Source organism: Cotesia glomerata, linkage group LG2, assembly GCF_020080835.1.
Source record: "Cotesia glomerata isolate CgM1 linkage group LG2, MPM_Cglom_v2.3, whole genome shotgun sequence".
NCBI classification, from domain to species: domain Eukaryota; kingdom Metazoa; phylum Arthropoda; class Insecta; order Hymenoptera; family Braconidae; genus Cotesia; species Cotesia glomerata.
This window is the reverse complement of record NC_058159.1, coordinates 19,088,025-19,107,445: the sequence shown is the minus strand read 5'-3', so window position 1 is coordinate 19,107,445 and position 19,421 is coordinate 19,088,025. Positions and strand designations below refer to the sequence as shown.

Below are 19,421 nucleotides of genomic sequence, written 5' to 3'. Positions count from 1 at the left end.
TATAATATGTTGGATTAATGTTTGAGTTTGACTAATTAATAACTTGAATTAAATATTATTTCTATTATTTTACAATCGGATTTTCTAATAAAATTATAAGTCAATTTAATTATTATCATGTATAAAAGAATAGACATTATCGTTTAATTATAAATTAAATAATAATTAAATAATGATTCAATAATAAATTAATAGTAAATTAATTAAATAATAATTATTAATTATAAATTAAATACAAGATAATAATTATTAATTATTTTAACTTAATTTTGCTTAACTACAACATTATATAAAGTTAGATTTTAACAGTAAATGTTATTTAACAATTGTTTTGTCGAAACCTCGTCAAAGCGCCGAGATTTCGTGCTTCAGTTTTTCAGAATTTGATTTTGATTATTAGTGTAGATGGATAGGAAATTTAAATAAATTACACTCGATGTTGGGACAACAGGAAGAAATTTATTGTCCCAGAGGAGGAAAAATCTGATGATCAGATAAAAAAAAAACCTCCTCGATGATAATTACAAGAAATAAATGTGTGTGAATGTGTAATTGTCGTTTAGTCAGGATCTGGCCTGAGCTATTGTTATTTCGTCAGGATAGGACCTGAGCTATTGTTGTTTCGTCAGGAGCTGGCCTGAGCTAGTGTTATTTTGTCAGGAGCTGGCCTGAGCTATTGTTATTTCGTCAGGAAGGACCTGAGCTATTGTTATTTCGTCAGGAAGGACCTGAGCTATTGTAATAATAACTATCTCTTGGTGAGAATAGCTTAATGCGTATTGCCAAATGTAGGCGAATACTGATGACTCTTCTGGAGAGTGCTATTAGATTGTATGTGTGTGAGAGAGAAACGATCAAAGCCAAGGAGGCACGATCAAAACCACGGGCCGTCAATACCCAAAAGAATGAGAGAGAGCTCGGATGTATGGCGTTAGTCCGAATTACCGTGTTATTTCTATAAAATTGCGTTTTACCGAAAATAATTGAATTCGTGAATATGATTCGAATGATAGTAAATAAAATGATGTTAAACGATGTGATTTTTGAGAATGTCTCAATTGTACTGTATGATGCGTAATATGCGAGAACGATTGCGTGAAAATTACTTCTGATTCAAGGGCCTCAGAGCAACTGGTGGTACTGGCCACCGCACGAGCAAATTTGGTTTTTCCTATACGGCCCCGATCGGCGCCATACCGTTCTGCGCATCCACCGCAACTTGTCGCCTACGATGTCTCCCGAAATTGTTCGAGAAAATTCTCGTTGAAGCTAGAGCTAATATATAGATATAGTCATCTGATTTCGTACGCCCACGCTCTCTCTCAACAGATATAGATGTAATTGTATAGTAAAATACATGCATGATTCTTCTCTGCACACACACACGTTCATGGTCTATCGAATAGGTACGATTCGACTCGACAACAATCTTATTTTTGGTTAGTTATATATGGTTTTGTATTATTCTTTGTTACTTTAGAACAAGGGTCTATTGAATTTCACACGTGTCTTTTACGACTTTTCCTCATAGGGTTTTAAGTTCCATGTGGCGAGAAATAGTCCTTGAATTATTCAAGTACTTTTTATGGGTTCTGAGAATTCGGTTACAATGTCCTTTTGTACCGAAATATGTTTTTTTATTTTATTTTCTTTTGTAAATAAAACAGAGTTAACCAAAAGATGTTTATTACAACTGGTAAGAGTAAAAGCATTAAATAAATGATTTGAATATTTACTTCGAATATAAAACTTAACTAATTTTAATCATTTAATATTTATTAATTTGAATATTTCATTTGAATTCGCGCTCTCATAATAGATAGCGCTCTAATAACAGGTAGCGTCACCTGCTGGATGCACTAGGTGTATTACAGCATAACACTAGTGGGTAATGTGGGGAATTTTATCTTTGCTTGTGGGAACCCTGATAGCCACAGTTTCAGACCAACCAAGTTGGTGTCAGATAGTTGCCACCAACTTAGCGACAACTTGCGGTCAACTTCCGAATTTGTAACTGTTGGCGCCAAGTTGGCTACAAGTTTCTGAGAAAAAAGAGACCAATCTACTGCCGCAATATGTCGCCAAATTTCTTGAGAAACTTATCGTCAACTTGGTGTGAAAAAGTTTCAGAGCAACTTTTGCTGACAACTTGGTGACAACTTGGTGAACAAGTTGACACCAACCGAGTTACTTTCCAAGAGTTGCCGCCAAGTTGGTGACAAGTTGCGGCAGTAGATTGACAGAAAGTTGCGGCCAACTTGGCTATCAGGGAATGTGAGCTGTGATATCATATCACGGTTTAGCTGAATCGCGACTGGCGCCGCCTCGCGAGCACTGACGATACCCCTTTTGATAGCGCTAAATTTAACATTAGATCTATTTATATTTATAAGAAAATTTTGGGAAAACCCCACAACCTAAGTCTAGAGTTTTAGCCATTAGTAAAAAAGGTTATTGTTAAAATGTATTTTTACTCTCTGAAAATTTATCACAATAGACTAGGAATAATAAGATAGTAAAGAGGATTAAGCCATAAATATATAAATTTACTACCTAACTGCTCTCGACCTAAGTAATTATAGAAATTAGAAAATATATTTTAATTTCTTAAGAAATATAAAATGTTGTATAAAAAAATGCGAGAAAATAGTCTGAGCCGACTAGTGACCCTCATTTATGACGAGTCTAGCTCAACCACTCAGTCCGGTAAATTCCCAGAGATGATGAAACTTCGGACAACTCTGCTAGCGAGCCCAGGTAGTTCAACAACGGTCGGAAAGGACGAGTACCTGAGTAGGAGTACAGCTAGGACCCAGTAGGAAGGAGAGGGACCAATCAACGTTGCCAAAAGGCCAGTACAGCGGAATACTCGGATGGTAGGGAGAGTCGCCCCCGCCACTTCTAGTGCTAGGAGTCGGACTTAGACATATTTGAGAAATATCAGAATATTATTCGAGCTCAGACCTATCACCTCGTTTCTAATTTTGTGTAAAGTCTTTTGAATACATATTTCAATTTAGTTAACTTAATTCCGTTCAAAAATTTATTTAATTTATATTCACATATTATCATCTTCCTCATCCTATAAATTCCCGTTGATAAAGTTGAGTATTTCAATATTCCCGGGCGAATCAAAGACCACGTCGGTAACTTTTAATTTAAATCAAGATTTCCATCGTTGTCCACCAGGAGAAGGACATAACAGAGCTAAATCCTGACGGCAACACTGAGCTTATAGACAGTCAGAGTATAATGTTGAATGAGTCGTCCCGTGCCCTATCGGACGAATTCTCACACTTAGAAGGTTATATTTAACCTCTAAAAATTAAAAATTGTGACTAGATGTGGCTTATATGATAAATTCGCCTTTAAAACAAATTAAAATCGAATTAAATATGTTTTGTGTAGTTATTAATTTTATCACCTTACGAATCAGCAAAAATTGTGTGATTTTTAAAACTTAATTTTCGTGTATTGTTTTGTACTATTCCAAAGGCTGAGGATAATCGGACACTAGCGTGTATTTAGCGGGTACTTAGCGTGAGTTATAATCTAAGATAATTTGGAGTAGACATTTAGCGTGAATATATTATCTGAACTGTGAGCTTTTATCTGATGGACTTTAGCGTGAATGGAAGCTTTTATTTGGATTTCAGCTGGAAATTTTCTTTTAATAATCAATATGATTTGTTTTTTACAATTATTTGCATAAATTTTATTGAGGACGTAATTGTATATGTAATTGTATATAATAATTATAAAATCCACCGTAACATATATTTTTAATTTTCACTACAAATAACCTTATAATAACATTGCATGATTTTTTGTTATGTTACACCAGACAAAAAATATATAACGTCGTTTGCTCGGTGTAAATAATGAGAAGTGACACAACAGTATGTCACATCAAGCGATCACTCTCGAACGCAACCGCCATCTTTTTCTTTTACCCGGGAAAATTCAAATTCAAAATTAATATTAAAAGTAAGGAGGATTGAAATTAAGATAGATCAAATTTTTAAACAATACAGTGGAAAGCTAAATTTTTAATGTGTCATTAATATCAAATGACATTAATTATACCCAAGCGTAACAAAAAAAATGTTAACTTTCTAATAGATTTTACTCAACAAAAAATTATAAATAAATAATCCTCAACTTAAATTATCAAAACATGCAAAAAAAAAATTTGTGCCGCTTGGGCATGTGAAAAAAAAATCGAAAAAAAAAATTTGAGCAATTAATTATTGAAAACCGGACTTTGAATCTTTTTTTTTTTTTATCTTAAAATAATCTGTGAGAAATGATTTATACAGATGAAAGTTTTTCGTTTCCTTATATTTCGTGTGTTAGATGAGATTATAAAAAATAAATATATTCGGCTAATATTAACTATTTATTACACGTTGAGAGTCCTATTTTTTAAAAGTAATTTTTCAAAACCTTTGTCAAAAAAAAATTTTATGTTTGTTATTTCATACAGAATTAATTTCGATTAATAACACACTAAAAATTCAGCTCGTTGTGTCTAAATTGTTTCTATATTCTATATTTCTTAATGTGAAATCTCCTTATTTTTATTAACAGGAATATTTTTATTTGAATTTTTCAGGATAATAAGTTATTATTGGTTTATATTTTCAAGTGTTAAGAAATTTTGTTAAATGGTTTATTTTACGGTATGTATATTTAAAAATTTAGTTTTTAACTTGAAGCAAAGTTAATTAGTAAAAACTAAAAACTATATATGAATCTGAATAAAAGTTGTTTCATATTTTTTGAATGAAAAATTAAATATTGGCTCTAAAAACTATTTCAAGTTACTTATATTCTTTTAGTTTTTATTCTGTTAAATAATGGTCAATGATTTTTTATTTAAACGAATCATAATTTTTTTCTGATGACATGTGGATGATTATGTGCAAGATTTAAAGTGCTAATCCGAAGTACCTGCGCATTCAGAGGTTTATTAATTTGAATAAAAAATGGACAGTTACGCTTGAAATAGCTAAAAAAACCAACAGTTATTAATTTGGTCTTATAAATCATCGTGAAAAACAGATAACTGTTCATAAATATTGATTGAAAAGGATTAAAAATCATAAAATTTGAATTGTTTTCAAAAATTTCAATTCTTTTGTTTGTATCTATAGATATACAATATGCATAGAGCGACAGCTTTTCAATTCTTTTCAATCGATAATTTTAAAATATTAACTTAACTGAACATACTTAGTTTGACGAACTTCAGCTTCACTTCCGTGATAATTTTTACCGAATTTGCATTCATATCTTATTGTTTTATAAATTAACCTGTTTCTATTTTCTTCACTGTTTTCGTCGTCTTCACGTAATGGTATACGATTTCGATTGAAAAGTTTTTGTTTTTCATATTTTTCATAACGCATCACAAGTGTGTTCAACTCGTCATAACTATTAAATATTTGTTTTTTAAAAAAATACTCACTCATGGAACTTACCATTGTTGATAAATGGTATTCAATTTAATTATTTATTCGCTTGCTGCTGTAAATACTTTATTCACGCTGGAGTTGTGCGGCTCACGCTAGAGCTAAATAGATTCACGCGGTTCACGCCAGAGCCCCGCCGATTCACGCGGCTAACGCTAGAGCTACGCAGATTCACGCGGCTAACGCTAGAGCCACGCAGATTCACGCGGCTAACGCTAGAGCTACGGAGATTTACGCGGTTCACGCCAGAGCCCCGGATGTTCAACCAGACTTAGATAATAATAATGATGATAATAATAATAACAAATAAAATTGTTAAATGAAAATTATATTTATCACTTTGGACGTTAATAATTAAGATAAAAATATCATGAATATCCATCAGTCCTGCGCGTAGTAGGCAAATCATTAGTTATTATAGTTACTTTGAAGCTAATATCAATGATGCTGAAGTTAGTTAACAATTTTTGCAATTTTTATAACAAATAAATCACACTAAAAAAATGCTTCTAAAAATTTTCACTAATAATTTTTTGTTATTTTTTCCATGTCAACTTTTTTTTTAAATTTTTTTCATAATAATTTTATTGGTATAAATTTATTAAAAAATTTCTAATAATTGTTAATTTTAGTTTCATTAATATTAAGATTCGATTAATCTACAGGTGAATCGCAACTTGAATAAATTTAATTTAATGTTGAATAATATATCGACATTAAATTATCAATTTATCTATTGGTGCAGTGCTACATGAGTGAAACTATAAGAATGTTGTCTTTTATATCACTACCATAACATCAGTTATTACTTCCATAATAAATTTTTTCTAAAACAAATTTTTCTCACATAAATAGATAACTGTTAAAAATGTACACCACAGTAAAATTTTATCGCGTTAAAAATTTCATAAGGGAGTATAAAAATTATATATCCTTATGGCACCCGGGAACCATAAGGGCATACAGGGTGATTCAGAATTACCTTTACAGCGAAAATATTCCGATAGAGGAGACAATTTTGAGCAGAAAAATCCTGAGTCGTGATTGAAAATTTTGAGTGGTTTCGGAGTTATTAAAAATTTTAGTTAACCAATCAGATGCGAGATTTAGCATTTAAAAAAAAAGCAAAAGAATAAATAATAAATTTGGCTGCGTTGTGACTTCCAACTTCAAGCTTTACTTTTGTTTTTTTTACTTTTTTAAATAATTCTAATTTCAAAGAATTTAAACGAATGTAACCTTCAATTTGATGTTTACGATTGAGCGGACAAATTCCAGACTGCTCATTAGGATAATAATAAGGACTTTTATCGGAAAAATAAAAAGAATGAACTCTAGGCTGCTGTTCAAGATAATAATAAGGACTTTTATCAGGTGAAGCACCAGGACAAACTCCAGGCTGCTTATCAGGATAATAATGAGGATTTTTATTAAAAAATTAAAAAAGACAAACTTCAGGTTACTCATCAGGATAATCATAAGGGCTTTTATCAAGTGGAGCACCGGGACAAACTCAGTACTTTCATCTGATGGAATACGAGGACGACTTTCCGACTGATCTTTAGAATCATACGAAGGACTTACTGACAAGACAAACTATAAGACTTCATTTAGAGACATTCTTATTATTATCCTAGATAGCAGCCTAAAGTTCATCGTTTTTATTTTTTTTATAAAAGTCCTCATTATTATGCTGATAAGCAGCCTGGAGTTTGTCCTGGTGCTCCATTTGATAAAAGTCCCTATTATTATCCTGATGAGCAGCGTGGAGTACGTCCTTTTTATTTTTTTAATAAAAGTCCTTATTATTATCCTGATAAGTATCCTGGAATTTGCACTGGTGCTTCACCTGATAAAAGTCATTATCCTGACAAGCAGCCTGGAGTTTACCCTGGTGCTTTATCTGATAAAAGTCCTAATTATTATCCTGATAAGCAGCCTGGAATTGGTCCTGGTGCTCCACCTGATAGAAGTCATTATTATTATCCTGATAAGCAGCTTGGAGTTTGTCCTGGTGCTCCACCTGATAAAAGTCCTTATTATTATCCTGATGAGCAACCTGAATTTTATCCTTTTTAATTTTTTAATAAAAATCCTTATTATTATCCTGATAAGCAGCCTGGAGTTTGTCCTGGTGCTTCACCTGATAAAAGTTCCTATTGTTAACCTGATGAGCAGTCTGAAATTTGTCCGCTCAATAGTAAACATCAAATCAATTTATTTTCTCCATTGTCAATTTATTTAATTACTTTCTGGAATTTTAAAATTATCTTTGTAACTAAAAAATTAATTTTATTTTGAAGGTTACATTCGTTTAAATTTTTTAAAATTAGAATTATTTAAAAAAGTAAAAAAACAAAAGTAAAGCTTGAAGTTGGAAGTCACAACGCAGCCAAATTTATTATTTATTCTTTTGCTTTTTTTTTTAAATGCTAAATCTCGCATCTGATTGGTCAACTAAAATTTTTAATAACTCCGAAACCACTCAAAATTTTCAATCACGACTCAGGTGTTTTCTGCTCAAAATTGTCTCTTCTATCGGAATATTTTCGCTGTAAAGGTAATTCTGAATCACCCTGTATAATAAAAAAAAATCTGTTTTTTTCTCTAGCTCCAAAAAAAATTTGTTGTTCGGAGAAAAATTTTTTTTTGCAATTCTGCACGTTATATTAAAAAATATGTTGATTTCTGAAAAAAAAAAATTTTTTTTTATACGCCCTTATGGTTCCCAGGACCCACTTCGAATGCCATAAGGGCGTATGAAAAAATTTTTTTTTGGTAACCAACGTATTTTTTTATGCAATGTGCAAAAATACAAAAAAAATTTTTTTTCTAAACTAAAAATTTTTTTTGGACTTAAAGAAAAAAACAGAATTTTTATTATACGCCCATATGGCTTTTCACTGGTACCTTTTGCCGGTATATACCTTTATGGCATCTGAAACGCGTTATATTACTATTATAATATTATTATTATTATTGAAGTAGTTATTAATGTGACAATGTTTATATTAAAAAAAATTTATCAAATTATAAATAACTCATGTTATTGATGATATAGACAATTCAACATTAATATAGCTTCATATGTGGTGAATTTTTTATTATACACCTTTTAATATCAACATTTTTATTTTAAATAATTACTAATTATTGTATTTTGTAAGTTTTAGGTCCTATACAATGCTATAAAAAAAATAATCTGGATATATTTTCACTACATAAATCGATGGTCGAATTATAAATAAAAATTATCACTATATGACTTATGACACCCAACATCAGAGAGCATTTCATATTAAAAAACCTAGCTTACGGAATACGCACTGATAGAAGGATTTGTTTATAGTTAAAAATATTTGTTAATATTTAACAAATCATTTATTAGAGACCACTTTTTTACTCCTTAACAAATATTTGTTAGTATTTAAAAAGATTTATTAATGCTTAATAAATGAATATTATGGATTTATTAAACACAAAATAATCAGTTTAAATAGTAAGAAATATTTGTTTAATACTAAAAAGTGCTCTATAATAAATGATTTGTTAACCATTAACAAATATTTTTTAATACAAATAAATCCTTCTATCAGTGCGGGTGGCTAAGAAAATTCATAATAAAAGTAAACAAAAAGTTATTTTACAAAATTTAAGGTATTATTATTATTTTGAGAAAGCAAAAAAATTATTCTATGTTTTTGTTGATTTCGTAATTTTCGTAATTTGAATTTTTACTGTAAAAAAGTGGACAAACGGGGTCAGTCATTTACAATTAATAACGCATTAAAAATTCAGATTTGAATCTTCAAATCGGCAGTAATACAGCTGTCATCCAGATTACTCAACTCTGTGACATCCTGTACTCCACCAAAATAATTTAATAACTTAAAAAAAAAAAACTTTACAAACTTTTTTCACTACTCGATACTAACTTTATTCAACGTTAAGTTCACTTAGTATCAAGTGTACTCGATGATATCTCGACTCAATAATATATTAGAAGTGATAGCGGGCTTTTAAGAATCTCTATTCAATATTTTTTTAATTAATAATATGTTTATTTTGAACTCAGGTACTTAAATTAGAAAAAAAACTTTAAATCAATAATTTCATTTTTAAACAATAAAACTATATTGTTTTACAAACATTATTCGATGTCACTTTACTCAATTAAACATAATTTGTAAATGATAAATAATAAATAAAAATTTTTTTTTAATTTATTAAATTATTTTATTGGAGTACAGATGGCACACAGCCGAGAAATTTCAAGTACAGGTTTTGTTTTTGCCGAATAAAATATTAAATAAAAAAATATTGAATAGAGATTTTTAAAAGCGCACCATCACTTCTAATTAAATATATCATTGAGTCGAGATATCATCGAGTACACTTGGTACTGAGTGAACAACGTTGATTAAAGTGATTAAAGTTTTTTTTTAAGTTAAATTATTTTAGTAGAGTACAGGAAGTCGCAGAGTAATCTGGAGGACAGCTGTGTTACTACCTTCAAATCAATTTTATTTATGCTCTAATGTTTGACCCATCTTAATATGAATTCTAATATTTATTAAAATGAACTTTCTATTTGAATTTTCCCGGATGAAAAAAATGGCGGTACATTCTGGGGGAAAAAGTGATTTGAAATTTAAACACACTATAGGTGGATATTAAATGTCATGTAGGTCATGCAACAACAATCAACATAACCTAGGATGAATTGACTGTTTCTTTTTTTAATTAAAAAGTTTGATATTTATCTATGGTTAAAGACATATTCTATGCTTAAAATAATGTAAAAGCTTCTGTTCACGCTAAATGCTCAGATAATTTAATACTAACGCTAATTCTTCAGATAATTTATCTCAAGTGCCAGTCACGCTAAATTACCGCTGTAGTCACGATAGTGTCCGAATAGCCTTACCGTATTCCAAAACATGTTCACGATAAACAGGTTTTATTGGATGGGTTATTTTTTGCAATCTTTCAAGGACAAAAGAAACTTTGACAATATTTCTTGAAATTATGGAAGTAACATATCCGCTGTACTTAAAAAATAATTGTCAATCTGTTATTTATAAATATTTAATACTTTCAAGTGCCTATTTAAAAGTATTAAATATAGTATATGAACGAAAAATATAATTTCCTTTCAATTTTCATTTATAATTATGCCATAATTATAGATTAAAAAAATGTTTTTTTATCTCCGTAATCGTAGTGTGAGAATCATCATACTTGGTTTCGTAATTCTCAGTATTTACATGTACTATCGTACTACTGTGGATTCGTACAATAATTTCATCGAATTTGTAAATACAAGTAAGTATTACATACTTTTATTATGTTTTTTTGAATTCAAAACCTAAGTATAAAATATTTAAAAATATTTTAGGTAATTTCTCATCTAATCACGAATTACAATTTGATAATGTCACTGTGGAATTATCATTTATGTTATTACAAAAAAATACAAGTTTTGAACATCCAGTTACTAAGTCAAGTATATCACACAGTGCAAATAATTTATCAATTTCTACGTCAGCATCGCCACAATCAATACTATTGATAAATAATTCTATTAGCCTGCAAGTAAACAATAGTAACATTACTTCAGATTTACCCTTAAAATTATTAGTTACAAATTCAAGTTTTGCAACATTGATCCATGATGACACCGCACGTGCTATTTATCAAGGTGGTCATGACGTAACAGTGCCTGAAAAATGTCCAATGAATGGTAAAAATATGAATCTAGTCATAGTTGTTACTTCTGCACCATCTCATATTGAAGCCAGAACAGCTATTAGACAGACGTGGGGACATTTCGGTCAGAGAACCGATGTTAGTATAGTTTTTATTCTTGGAACGACTAATGATCATAAATTGGAGAAACTTCTTCAATACGAACAAAAACTTTATGCAGATATAATACGAGGCAGATTTATTGATTCTTATAATAACTTAACATTAAAAACAATATCATCTCTGGAGTGGAAAGATACATTTTGTTTAGATGCTAAATTTCTACTTAAAACAGATGATGATATGTTTATTAATGTACCAAGACTGTTATCATTTATAAAAGCACATGATACAGAAACAAATGTGATATATGGAAGATTAGCAAAAAATTGGAAACCAATTAGGAATAAAAAAAGTAAATATTACGTTTCATTAGAACAATTTAAGCAAAAAGTATTTCCGGATTTTACAACAGGGCCAGCATATCTATTATCAAAAGACGTTGTTCATAAACTTTATGAAGCTGCGTTAAATCAAACTTATTTAAAGCTTGAAGACGTATTTACAACTGGTATTGTTGCTCATAAAATTGGTATTAAGCGTATTCATGTTAGTGAATTTTTAAATAAAAAAATCTCATACAATCCGTGTAATGTCCAACGTGGGATAAGTATACATATGGTTAAATATGGTGAACAATTTGATCTTTGGAAAAAATTATTAGATGGTAAGAGTAAATGTAAATTATAAAACAAAACATCCAATTATTAACTTGAATTTTTTACTGAAAAAAGTATTCAATCTCGAATTAAACATTTTATAGGAAAGATACAATTAATTACCAATTCCTCAACGATTTTCGTATTTTGAGATTATTATTGTTAAATAACAACGAGATATTTTTTATGTTTCACTTAATTTGAAAAATAAAGATAATTAAAAATCTGTTCAACATGGCATTTAAGTAATTTTAGTTTTAAAGCTTGATCTTAGGGCTTCATTGTCACAAAATAAATCATAATTTTTGTTATAATTATATCTTACGAATAAGTTAATTACTGTTATAATCATAAATTGTGGAGAATCTCTTAACATTCATGTCAGTATATTATTTACACTCACAAAGTGTTTTTACAATCATACTTTCACATTAATTTCAGAATAAAATTACGTCATTTTTTATTTATCATTATTATCATTCCGTTGAATTATTTCAAGTACATCTCTGACGATATTCTTATTAGTTTGCCGACATCAATAAGCTATTTTCTTTTTAAGAAATTGTAAATACTCAATTTTGATCTTTAACTTAATTTAACAAGCGTAAATTTTATACTGTTCTGTAAAGTACTGCTTGACAGATTATGCATGATAACGTAATGTACTATTATTATTATTATTATTATTATTATTATTATTATTATTATTATTATTATTATTATTATTATTATTATTATTATTATTATTATTATTATTATTATTTATTACTAAGTTTTATTCTTAGCTAATTGATCAAGTATTGCAAAGTGAACAAAAAAAAAATATTTTTTAAAAATAAAACACATTTAAAGCATAACATACTATTAACAATTTTGTATTAAATAAATTAAGTATTATCAGTTTAAAATATTTTTTTCAAGATCTGTTAATACTGTGATAAATTATTTACTTAAAATAGCTTTAAAATCGCCGTTTTGTATTATTTTTAATTAAATTGTACTGACTTTAATTTTTTTTTATTCATCTGAAAATTTTTTAAACGTGCAATGAGATTTAACTTTTCCAAAAAAAAATACGTATTTTACTTGATTATGATATGTTCACATTTAAATAAATCGTGAAAAGAACATTACATTTTTACTATGGTTTCTGCACTATAATGCTTGATAGTGATTAGCCTGATGATATCAATTTTCCAATATGATATGTTAATAGCCATTAATAAGAAATTACTGATGAGGCATGACTAATACGTGTTTTTAAATAAATTGAAAAATGTTAAAGTAATTACAATACATGCCATAATTTCCATACATATTTTATCATTTGTTTAAAAATACATTCTAAAGTTTTATTTGTTATAATTTAAAAATAATTGTCATTTTCATCGAAAAATTTAAATCTCATTCTGAAATAACTGTATATATTATAATGATTAATATTTACACCTATATTATAAAAATATAAAATAATAGGTAACGAATACTATGCTATGGAGAAACTTGTTATTATGCTCTCATTTTATTTTTGAATTCAAGGAATGATTTTATTTATATACTCTTTTACTTAATTCTGGTAATTCTGTTTCGCGAGCATTTTCATTTTACGGTCATTGTAATTAAGAAAGAAAATTAAACGTTATGCAAATGATTACGTAACTAGAACTAATTTTTCCATTTGTTGACATTATGGATAAATGGATAGTATTCTCATATACCTGTATTTTTTTTTGTAAATAATAGATACAATTATAAAAATGATTAAAGTTTATTGATGTAATGTAAAATATAGTGTACAAATATTGCTTGCAATATACTTCAGTTAAATTGAAATAAATATAAAGTGAAAGTTTTCTTTATTAAAACAAATGGGCTTTTTACTTTATTAATATTAATATCATGTTATAATTATGTATATGAATTTTATTGAATGCTTAATATTAATTTAACTGAAAAAAAAATTATTTTGATCCTTCATTAAAATTATACATATTTTCATTAACTAAACATAACGATAATTCCAATATGATGGATGAACATTTCTTTTTATTCAAGATAATTGTGTGACAGTTTCTTCATGCTTACTAATAAGTATTATTATAATGTTCATTCAAGAGACTTTTTAATTTAATTCGGTTGAAAGTGGTTTACTGCTACTTAAAAAAATTACTTTGATAATTGGAATTCGTGTTATTTTAAAGAAGAAAAATCTTTTTGTTTCTTACATTTTAAAGTATAAATCTAACTCCGTCTTTGATACTCGTGTAATTATTTTATCACGTAGATACGTTAAAAAGTGTGAGTAATACGAAGTTCTATAGTAATAGTATATACACTATTTATCACTTCCTCCCTTGATAACATTTGACTAATACACATTATAATTTCTTATTTTAATTTTTTTTTTATTTAACTTATTTTCTCTTGTTTTTTTTTTTTTTTTTTGTAGATTATTTTGGAAAAAAAAATTTACTTAAAATGCTTAGAATGGTTTTTTTCATCTGAATTTGATCTCGTAGAGTTTTAGAATCATTTTACGATAATATATTTTAAATAATAATAATGAAATAGGTAAATTCCATAAATATCATAAATTAAAAACAACGTGTATAATTTAAATATCAGTTCATTTTTTTTAATCTTTCTCGGTCTCGCATAGTAAATAATTTTTAAAATATGTTTTCGTTATTTAAAATTTTTATAATTTTATTTTTCTTATAGATGATTTATTTACAACTATTCTATAAAACATAAAACTGTTCTCCATGATTGAAATTATATTCCATAAGTTCAGCTGTGAAAAAAATATGTATCTCATGCGTCTAAGATAAATAATTTTCTTTAAAAGTATAAAAAGAAAATTTATTTTTGTAATTTAAAATGAAAAAATATTAATTATTAAAATTAATTAATTCAAAATTGTAGAATCATGAAGAAAAAATAGTTAAGAACTATTTCATAGCAACGGTCTGTTATGTATTCACAACTTCTTTATTCTCAGAGCTCAAATTTTATAAAATTAAACTGTTACGATTAAAGTATATACTAGATAATTAATTAACAATGATTGACTATTAATCTTGTTATTTATCATTTACTATTAATATAACTCGAAATATAAATTAAAATAATTTGGATAATAATTTTTCATTAACAAAATATTACCTAATTAAACATGTCTTTTTTTATTTACAAGAAATTTTTGTACATTTTTATATTAATGAATGTGATTGAACGAATAGCACCACCAATACCCAAAATTGAAGAAAAGTCTGAAATAAAATGAAATATTTATTAAGAACAAGTTTTTTTTTTTATATTAAGTTTAAATTATAGTAATTGACTTACAATATAAATAATCACAAATATTCGGGCCAAAGGATATCGTCTCAAAAAAACTCCAATTCTGATACTTATTGTATCTAATGCAGAATAAGCTCTTTTAACTCTGCGGGTGACGCCAGTATCGAATGGTGTTTCTATTAAAAATGATGGAACTTGAGATTTTGTGTCGTCAGTATCATTGTAAGATTTTCTTGTAGTTCCGACCAGCTTCCGATATTCATGCTATCAATACAAAGACCAGTCAATAATTATCAATTAAATTTAAAATTGTTTTCATAATTTTCATGTTATAAATTTAAAATTTCTATAAAGAAAATAAGTTCAATACTTTTATCAAATATAAAATGGAAGAAACTAGACATTACTTCAATAAATAATGCGTAAAACTATCAAGATAAGGAGATGAATAATTTTGAAATTATATTGTTATAATAATCATTGATTACTTTTGCATTAGGTCTCGAATTAAAACTTTTGGAATTTTATCTCCGCGAGATTTTAATTTTTTTTTTAATCATTTCGCTGATTCATGAGAAGAATCACTATAACAAAAATTTTGCAAAATCTAATTTCTTGGAGAAATTACGTAAATTTACAAAATTTATAAATAGCCAAGACTGTTAGTTATTTTTTTCAGAAAAACTTATTTGTTTGTTTTATTTTAAAACTTTTTGTTGAGAAAGGATAAGAAAGACTGATCATTTTCATTTTTTAAAACATCGATATCTGTTAAGAGTCAATTTATTTTGGCAGAATTTGAAGTGTATGGAAATTTTTTGGGTAGCCAAAATTCTTTAAATTTCAACAATAATTTACAAAAAAATCCAAGAGTTAGTTCAAAAGAATTTTTTTTTTAATTTTTTGACGTCTTTTAACTAATATAATAACTCGAAATTTTTAAAAATTTATTACTTTCTCAACGAAAACTAAAAAATTTCTTGATTTTGACGTGTCGAGATTAGAGCACCTCATCCGCTTCGTGGTACGAAGCGTGCAATATTGATTAAAAAAAATTCTTAAAGTACAAGTATAAAATTATTACTTTCTCTAATTGCAATCGTAATGCATTTCTATCTGAAGTCAAAGCTTCAAGTTCATTCTGTTTTGAAACTAATGTTTGAGTCAGTGCTGACAATCGTGACTCAACAGCACTTGATGGCGTTGATATTGCTGATAATTGTGATTTTAAACGCGAAATTTCATTTTCTTGTTTTCGTGATTTAACAGAAAAGTTTTCATTCTGTAAAGTCAATTCTTCTTTGAGCACTCGAAGTTTCTAAAAAATAAAAAATATAATATTAAAAAAAAAAAAAATAGATAACTCATTTATTTTCAATGACAATACATGAAAATTACTAACTTCCAAGAGTACTCGGGCATCTTCTTCAGCTTCAACGCGTTTCTTTTTTTCACTTGAAATAATTCCATACGCCTCTTTGTTGGATAAAATGATTTTTTTGTTAATTTCTTCAATTTTTAAATCAGCATTTATCAATTCTTCTTGAGCAGTTCTCAACTGTTGAGACAATTCTTGATTTTCTTGTCGAAGTAAACTACACTCTTGTTTTAATTGATCAAGTTCCATATTCGTACTATCAGCAACAACAGGTAAATTACTATTTTTTAGTTCAGCGATTAATTTGTCTTTTTCTTGCAATGTCTTCAATGCCCTCGCTCTATGTCGCTCTAATTCTTCCCTTGTCGACTGTAAGTCTATTCGATTTCTTTCTAATACTATTTGTAAACCAGAAATTTCTCTTGTGTACTGTGTTATTTCAATTTCTTGTGATTGTAATTTTTCTTTCAATAATTCAATTTTATTTTGATTATCATTATACTTTGGTAATAACATTTCTTGTTCTCTACCATTATTTGGAATAACTTTATAAGTTTTACAATTATCATAATTTGAAACAGTCTTTAAATCATGTATTTGTTTTATAGTTTCCAATTTATTTTGTATCACAATATTCTCAGCTATTATTTCATTTTTAAACTCTTCCATTGTTATTTGACCCTGCTGACAGTTAGTATACGGCAAACTATTTTCTGGTTCAGGAAAATAGTCATCATCGGGTACGTTAACAATTAATGTATGTCGAAAATCTGGTGAGGATCTACTGCTGGCAGCGGAATATTCCGAAATAACGTCTTTATTATCAATTGAATGTTCAACTGATAAAGAGGATCGCGTTGATGATGAATTGAGTATTGAATTACTGATTAATTGTTTTGAAGGGGAGTTCATTGCTGAGTGAGAGCAAGAATTTAATTCATCCTCTCTATTAATGAAAGTTTGTAAATTGTTTATACTTAAAGAACGTCCATTGCTTTGAGTTAAATGATTAGGTGAACTGAAAAATAACAAATTATTATTATTAAAAAAAAAATAGATCAATTTTTTTTTATTTTAACCCCGCTTTTCAGACTTCTGTCTCGATGGGGGTCCGGCCGAGACCGGAAGGGGACTCCAGGCTGATCGGTACATTAAGTTTGGCAGAATAAGTTTGGCGGTATTACATACTTTTTCAGCCTGGAGAGTAATGCGGCGATGGGCCGACTTTGGGGAAACTGCACGCATTTGCCTGTGCCCCACCGGTAGCACAGGGCTTGGGGAAACCATCGAAAAACCCAAACCTGTACAGCCCGGCGTGAGTTACGAGCACCGATGTTCACTAAAAATTAAATTTCAGCTCACACCGGGATTCGAACCCACGCCTCACCAGTCCCAAGCAAGCATGACAAGCATTATACCGCTTAGCCATGGGACTGGCTTTTTTTTTTTTTTTTTTTTTTTTTTTTTTTTTTTTTTAATATTATACATATATTAGAAATTAACTTAGTTACTCACCTATGTTCCCATGTCACATCTGTGAGGTGATCATGTAAAACTATATCATTTTTATCTTTACTCAATACAGCAGCAGTGTTTTGGTCAATTTTATTTAATAAATTTTCAGCCTTACCAGCCAGATCTGATAACCACGCCATAGCGCATTGTAAAATAGACAAAATGTTATTTTTTTAGCTTTATAAAACTGAAAAAAATCATAAGCATTACGTTATGAATCATACAGTAGTTTATTATTTGTTAAATTTTAGAATTTACCAAAAAATAATTCAAAGCTAATCAATTGAATTGGAATATTTATTTTTATTTGTTTTAATATCATCCCTTAAATATATTATAATTTATAATAATCTTATCACTTTCTATTATTACAGCACATTCTTAATAATACGTACATATGTTTAGTGATAACACTGCATGACGTATATAAAATTTGTATATTTATGTTGTGATGCCTCTAGATGCATCCAGCAGGTGACACTACCTGCCAGAAAAGCGCGAATTTAAATGTAATTTGGATTATTTGAAATATTTTATTAATTTCTAATTTAAATAGTGAAGTCAGTCCAAATTAGAAAGTTTAAATTTTGTGTTGAAAAATGTTTTTTTTTTTTGTTATTTATTTATTTAACGTTGCTTTAACCATTTGGTCCTAGGCTACGGATCACAATATACAATTACAGAATACAGTTTCAAACAAATGGATAGATTATCAGGACTGCAAGTCCATAAATACTTTATATACAAACTATATTTTTAATTTCGTTTTGTTAATCATGTCAACAAATCGTTTCATTTTACTTCTGCCGTTGAGGATTTGGTTCATCTCGTTGAAAAGCTGCTGTGCATTTCTCTGTTGGTTCAAGCTATGGAGGGTAGAAGTACTTCCATAGTTCAAGCTTGAGCAGGTGATGAGGTGTTTTACTGAAATGACTTCATTGTATCCTGGGCAATTGGCAGGGTTGGAACCGTTAATTAGGTGTCCGTGAGAAAATTGTGTGACCTATTCTAAGACGTGTACATGTACATTGTTCTGATTTTGAGTTAAATTTTTTTTCGAAAGATATGCAAATTCAAAATTTCGCGATTTTTCCAGTTTTTCAATTTTGTTTTTGCAATATCTCGAATGCTATTATAGATACAGAAATGGTCTTTCGTTTGTTTAAAAGGGGACACTTAAGGCTATTGAAAAAAAAAATATTTAGGAGAAAATTTTGAAAAATGCCAAATTTGTCAAATTTTGAATTTTTGAAAATCGACAAAAACGAAGACCGCCATTAAAAT

General features: G+C 28.3%; 2 protein-coding genes across 7 annotated transcripts; one reads left to right on the top strand and one right to left on the bottom strand.

Moving 5' to 3' along the window:
- Positions 1-265: 265 nt before the first annotated feature.
- LOC123258694 (golgin-84) lies at positions 266-18,466 on the bottom strand. Of its 2 annotated transcripts, XM_044718870.1 has the most exons (6): positions 18,396-18,465; positions 18,138-18,324; positions 16,647-17,640; positions 16,329-16,562; positions 15,290-15,508; positions 15,103-15,213 (listed from the first exon to the last, which is right to left on the bottom strand). In XM_044718870.1, the coding sequence occupies exons 2-6, from the start codon at positions 18,275-18,277 to the stop codon at positions 15,154-15,156; spliced, it is 1,647 nt and encodes a 548-aa protein (XP_044574805.1). In that variant the 5' UTR covers positions 18,278-18,324; positions 18,396-18,465; the 3' UTR covers positions 15,103-15,153. The 2 variants fall into 2 exon arrangements, with proteins under 2 accessions (XP_044574806.1, XP_044574805.1); XM_044718871.1 differs by lacking the exons at positions 15,103-15,213; positions 15,290-15,508 and adding an exon at positions 266-277 and having other exon boundaries at positions 16,273-16,562; positions 18,396-18,466.
- Positions 3,231-12,618, top strand: LOC123258696 (beta-1,3-galactosyltransferase 5-like). 5 transcript variants are annotated; one of them, XM_044718877.1, is made up of 3 exons: positions 3,231-3,531; positions 10,432-10,799; positions 10,873-12,618. In XM_044718877.1, the coding sequence occupies exons 2-3, from the start codon at positions 10,673-10,675 to the stop codon at positions 11,970-11,972; spliced, it is 1,227 nt and encodes a 408-aa protein (XP_044574812.1). In that variant the 5' UTR covers positions 3,231-3,531; positions 10,432-10,672; the 3' UTR covers positions 11,973-12,618. The 5 variants fall into 5 exon arrangements, with proteins under 5 accessions (XP_044574812.1, XP_044574809.1, XP_044574811.1 ...); XM_044718874.1 differs by having other exon boundaries at positions 3,231-3,540; XM_044718876.1 differs by having other exon boundaries at positions 3,231-3,540; positions 10,376-10,799.
- Positions 18,467-19,421: the final 955 nt, after the last annotated feature.

Coding starts and splice junctions, on each gene's coding strand:
- LOC123258694 (XM_044718870.1), bottom strand. CDS start 18,277: ATGGCGTGGTTATCAGATCTGGCTGGTAAGGCTGAAAATTTATTAAAT. Junction 17,641..18,137: donor GATGTGACATGGGAACATAG/GTGAGTAACTAA, acceptor GTTATTTTTCAG/TTCACCTAATCATTTAACTC. Junction 16,563..16,646: donor ATGCCCGAGTACTCTTGGAA/GTTAGTAATTTT, acceptor TTTATTTTTTAG/AAACTTCGAGTGCTCAAAGA.
- LOC123258696 (XM_044718877.1), top strand. CDS start 10,673: ATGTTTTTTTATCTCCGTAATCGTAGTGTGAGAATCATCATACTTGGT. Junction 10,800..10,872: donor CATCGAATTTGTAAATACAA/GTAAGTATTACA, acceptor AAAATATTTTAG/GTAATTTCTCATCTAATCAC.